At 33.1% G+C, this 5,623-nt stretch overlaps 1 protein-coding gene across 1 annotated transcript; it reads left to right on the forward strand.

Annotated features, from left to right (window-relative positions):
* The first annotated feature begins 492 nt into the window (after nt 1-492).
* Nucleotides 493-5,421, forward strand: LOC135137365 (ubiquinone biosynthesis O-methyltransferase-like). Its single transcript, XM_064066989.1, has 6 exons — nt 493-572; nt 1,926-2,152; nt 2,451-2,864; nt 4,918-4,966; nt 5,016-5,070; nt 5,365-5,421. The coding sequence occupies exons 1-6, from the start codon at nt 493-495 to the stop codon at nt 5,419-5,421; spliced, it is 882 nt and encodes a 293-aa protein (XP_063923059.1).
* The last annotated feature ends 202 nt before the right edge of the window (nt 5,422-5,623 follow it).

Consider the following 5,623-nt stretch of genomic DNA (forward strand, 5'->3'; position numbering starts at 1 on the left):
CAGACCATTTGGTTTTGTGGTTCTTAATTAAATCAATAAAATAAATTTTCACATTCATTAATTTTTTTGGGTCGCCCTGTATATGCAAATCCAAAAAATATGAATGGAATGATAAATTACAAGTACAGACTCATCATTTTTTCTATATTTTAGATAGGATTTTTTCGTCAAAGTTTTGAGATGACGTTATCAATTTTTTGGAGGGGACAAGTAAATGTATTTTGAATAAAAAATTATCATGCCTATCATAACTGTAAACCATCTGGAAGGTTTCAAAGCATTCGGTTGTGCAGATTCCAAATTAAATGTCCAAATGTTGTTTGGTTAGCGTTTTACCATTTACATGATATACCTAATATAAATGCAAAATTTGACAACAATCGGCACAGTACTTTCGGAGATTATCTGTGTAATAAAAATCCGGGACGGCAAACAGACGGACAGACGGATAGACAGACGGAAACGGGAGACCTCTTTCGTCCTCTAGGGGTCATGATAGGTCCGGAAAATGCAAGAGTAGAGGGTCGGGCGACGGACTCGATTGCAGTACTTCCTTTGCTTACGCTCGGGAAGTAAAAATTGAAAATATTGAATTTCATTATTACAGTGTCATCTGTCGTGAATATAAAAAGGTGTTTTAGACAAAAACCCTACGTATTTTTGGCCCTAGAATCTGAAGCTCTGATAAAAATTTGGGGTTCCTATTTAAGATTATTAAGTTACCCCCGCTTCAGCTACAAGGAGTGGGGAAGGGGACCAGTTTTTTGCACTAAATTATTTCCCCTATGGAATGATTAAATTTTGGATGTGGAGATTTTTTTGTAGGGTGGTTATTTTTCAAGATATTTGAAAGTTTTAGGTTAAAATATCACCCTGTATATTTACGTGTATAATATATGTTTTGATTTCTCCCGTAGAATTTACCCGGTTGGACAAATGAAGGTTATTCTTATTAGTGTGAATCATATTATGTAAAAGGGCTAAATCTGTTGTTAGATCAACACGTTATCAATTTCATGAAATGTCGCGATGATTAAAAGAGCTTTTTTTCTAGTATTTCCATAGACGTCTAATATTTTTTTTGTCAAGAAACGTATACATTATTTTTTTATTTATTAACCATTTATTTTAGATCGATAGGAACTGAAGACCTGATTCCTGTATTATTTGTCCTTGTTACATTTTAATGAAACAACTAAAAAACTCTAACGATGTTTAAATATGCGTAGACACGGAAAAATGCGTACCGCAGAAAGTTCAGGGCTGACCTATTTATAACAGCTATCAATAAAAAAATAATGTATCGTATAACTTAAGGTAGTAACAGTTCACAAAAACTATATTTGTACGGACTTCAAATAAAGAGGTTTAATTTACCGCTTAATTTTTTGAAATATGTTCCATTTTCGACCAACGTTGCGGTGAGTTTCACAATTATTATACTTATTAATATTATTATATTATGCCGTGTAAGCTACTGTACATAACTTTATAAAAAGTGTTCTTTTAGTTTTCTTTGATTATTATCAAAAAATGCGACAGACGGAAACCTAAAATTACAATTTTATTATTTAAGAAATATTGTAATCGAGTCCTTAGGGTGACTGATTGCTTTCATATTTTCTCGATGGGTCATGACCCCTGAGTACGAGAAAATGTATCTCCGTTTTCCATCTGTCTGTCTGTCTGTCTGTCTGTCTGCCCGCCGTCCATGACGACTGATTGAGAGATACAGTTCTGAAAGCGAGGGAAGTAGGTAGTGTCTCAACCCTTTAGACCAATTTTTACTGTTACTGTTGTTATAGTAAATGTAAAGGTCGGAAGGCTAGAGCTATGGCCGTTTTATTAAGGGTGAAACATTTTCGAAACTGTATAATACGATGACTTCACTCAAATTACTTCCGAATTAATAAAACTAATTTTAGGTTTCTTTCAACAAGAAGAACCTTCGAAGCAAAACAAACAGAGATATTCTCTGAATTGTCCGAAAAATGGTGGGACGTTAACGGTGTACTCAAACCTCTTCATGCAATGAATTTATTACGAATTCCATGGATTAGAGATCGCTTAGGTGTTATCGGTGCTTTTAAACCTTCTGCAACAGAAAGTACTCCATTTTCAGGGTTGTCGTTTTTAGACGTGGGTTGTGGAGGTAAATACGATAATGCAACAACATCAAAATAATAACCAGACATGTAGTAAAGTTCGTGTCGACACAATTCACACAATCTTGCCGGAAATACTCAATACTTTGTGAAAAATATTTCAGATAGTAAAATAGAATAAAACGTTATATGTAGGTACTTCTGGCATAATAGCCAATTGTGGCCCTCGGGAAATTAAAAGCCCTCCTTCGTCGGGCTCTAAAGATTTCCTAGTTATGGCCTTAATACATAAATAACTATTATAATTTTATTGTAAAAAAAAAGGTTTGAGATATGACATTCTAGGTGGAGTTTTATCAGAGCCTTTAAGTCGTTTAGGAGCAGACGTCGTAGGTTTGGATTGCAACAGCGACATGTTAAATCTAGCAGTTTCACGCTTACAAAAAAAGCAACTTCTGAATTTAAACTATGTACAATCGACAATTGACGAATACGTTGACGAAAATACGGAAAAGTACGATGTCGTGGTGGCTTCCGAAGTTATCGAACACGTTGAAGAAAAGGGCGAATTCATCAAGGGTTGTGTCAAATGTCTTAAACCTGGAGGATCTATCTTTGTCACAACGAACAGCAAGTCTCCGATCGCGGAATTTCTTGCCATTACGGTAGCGGAAAAAATTTTTCGACTGGTACCTGAAGGAACCCACCAGTACGAAATGTTTGTCGATATCGACGATCTGAAACAGTTACTTCAGAGAGGTATTTTAATCAGATTTTGACCAAGTTTTTAATATATTTTAGTTTACAATTTGCAGAAGAGTGCCATACGATTTTCAGCAGTGGAGCGATATACAACCCCTTTATTAATAAATGGTTTTTTATAAAAAATCATTACATTCTGCATTATGTGCTGCACGCTGTGAAACTGAAAAAGTAGTTTCAGTATTGAACTTTTACTTTCATCGGTGTAAAAGCAAATATTTCCAAATTTGTAAAGATTAATAATGGTGGGAAGAAATGATTTAAAAAAGTCGAAAATGTCCATGAGCTTGGAATAGAACAAAGTAAACCACAGATATTTGGTAGAATTCATATGTTCACATTTATAGTTACTTAAAATAACAATAAGCAAAATATACGCAGGATGTACTTCTATATGTATAATATACTATACAGGTATCCCGTAAAAAGTGGTATACCGCTCGTGTGCAAATTACACTCAAATTATTTTTTTCAAGCGTAAGCGAAGGAATTATTAAATTATTATAATCGAGTCCGTCGTCCGGATTTAAATTAGACAGATCATCTCCGAAACTACTGGTCCGATTGTATTCAAATTTTGTATATATAGTACGAATAACCAAACTTTATCTAATCATCCCCACCAAGAATGTGATGATGTCACCTCAAAATTGTACATAGTAGATGGATTTCAAATTGTGTCAAATAACATAGTCTTTCACGTGTGGTTTATAAGTCCGTGTTGAATTTTTACCCGAAACTATAAAATATAAAAGATACAAGGAGTTTAGCCTTGTGATCCTTATTCATATTTTTTTCGATGTGCTTATAGTGGGTGACTCAAAAAAATTAATTAACGATTGAATTTATTTTTTTTTTGAATAAATCATGAACTGCAAAACCGAATGCTGTGAAATCTTGCAAACAATTTAATGTTGTCGTAATAATGAAATATTAGTCGCTAAGCTTTCTGAGTTTGGTCTGTGTAACGGTCTGTTGGGTCATCTTAAATCATTATTGTCTGGTAGGACCCAGTGTGTAGAGTATGGTGGCCACAAATCTAGGTTATTTGCTACAAATAGCGGAGTAACTCAAGGCTCTAATCTCGGTCCAGTCTTATTCAACATTTCAATGAATGACATTAGGAAGAATCTTTCTTGTCAAGTTTTTCTCTATGCTGATGATTTGGAAATTTTGAAAATAGTCAAAAATTATACCGACTGTCTCATTCTATAAATTCCAATTGTGGTGTAAAATCAATAAGCTAATAATTAATAAGGATAAGTGTAGTGTGACTTATAGGCACTTTTATCAATGCCAATAATATAGATTAGTTGCTTAACAATCGACGTCGTTAGATTCGACTCATTCTTGCATACCCACAAACGTACAGGTAAGAATTGCTTTTTCAAGAAACCATAGTCTGAACAATTTAGTATTAAACAACCTTAACCTTATTTTCGTATCTCCCGTGTGAGAGAAAAAATGCATCATATAACGATGTTCCACTTTTTGCAGGATATCTTGTAGGTATATAATTATAAAATCAGAAAAAGTGAAAATTTATTTTCTAATTAAAATTCGTTATAGCATGACTTAATAACGATTAGGATTTGCGATTTTCTGTAAGTATGTAAGCATATATAAAAAATATTTTCGGCAGATGATTTGAATTTTTTTCTAAATAAGTATCTTTCAAATTTCTCTTTTTTCAGTTTTAAAAATTGTAGCATCGAATAAAATAAGATTGTGATTGCGAAGATGATTATTTTATTAACCAAAGAGGTCAAATGCGGTGCAAAGATACAAAAACAAACGACTGAGACAGAGACAGGAAAAAAAACAGGAAAAGGAAACCCACTATCATTGGAAACTCGAATGAATCATCCACCATATGTTATCAAGGGAGGAATTTCAAGAAATTAATTGTGGGAAATTTAACGCTAAAGTTTGCACCTGGAAGTTACAAAAAAAACAATGCTATATTAATAATCTTTCATAAGAGCAAAGTTGGTAAATGGACATAATTTTAAGTAAATATGATACAATGTACGACATTCTTTGTTTTTAGAACTGACAACAGTAGAAATGGAGTACACAAATATTAATCTAAACAACAGGTATGGAGATGTGGCAAATTTTGTAAGTTATGTTACAATCCAATTACAGGGATCATGTGGGTCTGATTCGATTGCCGGACATATCATACCTTGATTTCTACAGGGTGAGTCACTAAGCGTGCGCTCCTCGATATCTCATTAATTATTAGAAATAGATAAAAGTTTATATATTTTTACAAATTTTAATTGAGTCCTACTTGAGTATTACAAACCAGTTTTACTCATTGTTTTGCTCTTTTGTAATCTGTAAATATTGTGTAAATCCACTGTCCATTTCAAATTTTTTGTAAATTGCGTCTACCGAACAATAGAGGGTGCCACCGCGAAATGACTCAAAATTGTCATCTTCTGATAAATTGCGCTTATTTTACCTAAAGTCAAATTTTTCGGTAATGTAGGCGTCCGACGACACTGCGTGTGACAAATACATCAACGTAATCAAAATGGTCAGATGAGCCAAACATTAGTACGTAAGTTTTTCTTAAGCGTATTTTTTTTAATTAGTTAATTAATATAGTTAATAATTCTTATTTTGAATTTTTACTTTTATCATTTAGTATATTTATCTCCAAACTAAAATAAAAACAGCGATCAGCTGACAAAGTAACACATTATAGTTATCGTCCGGCAAAAAGTGTTCATTTCAAGATATAAATG

Source organism: Zophobas morio, unplaced genomic scaffold, assembly GCF_036711695.1.
Source record: "Zophobas morio isolate AGI-343-1 ecotype UQ-CSIRO unplaced genomic scaffold, CSIRO_AGI_Zmor_V1 ptg000029l, whole genome shotgun sequence".
Taxonomy (NCBI): domain Eukaryota; kingdom Metazoa; phylum Arthropoda; class Insecta; order Coleoptera; family Tenebrionidae; genus Zophobas; species Zophobas morio.

Bases quoted from the DNA above. Each gene is read 5' to 3' on its own strand.
- LOC135137365 (XM_064066989.1), top strand. From the start codon at position 493: ATGATAGGTCCGGAAAATGCAAGAGTAGAGGGTCGGGCGACGGACTCG. The intron at 2,153-2,450 runs GTAAATACGATA...ATGACATTCTAG, and splicing joins TTTAGACGTGGGTTGTGGAG to GTGGAGTTTTATCAGAGCCT. The intron at 4,967-5,015 runs GTATGGAGATGT...ATCCAATTACAG, and splicing joins AATATTAATCTAAACAACAG to GGATCATGTGGGTCTGATTC.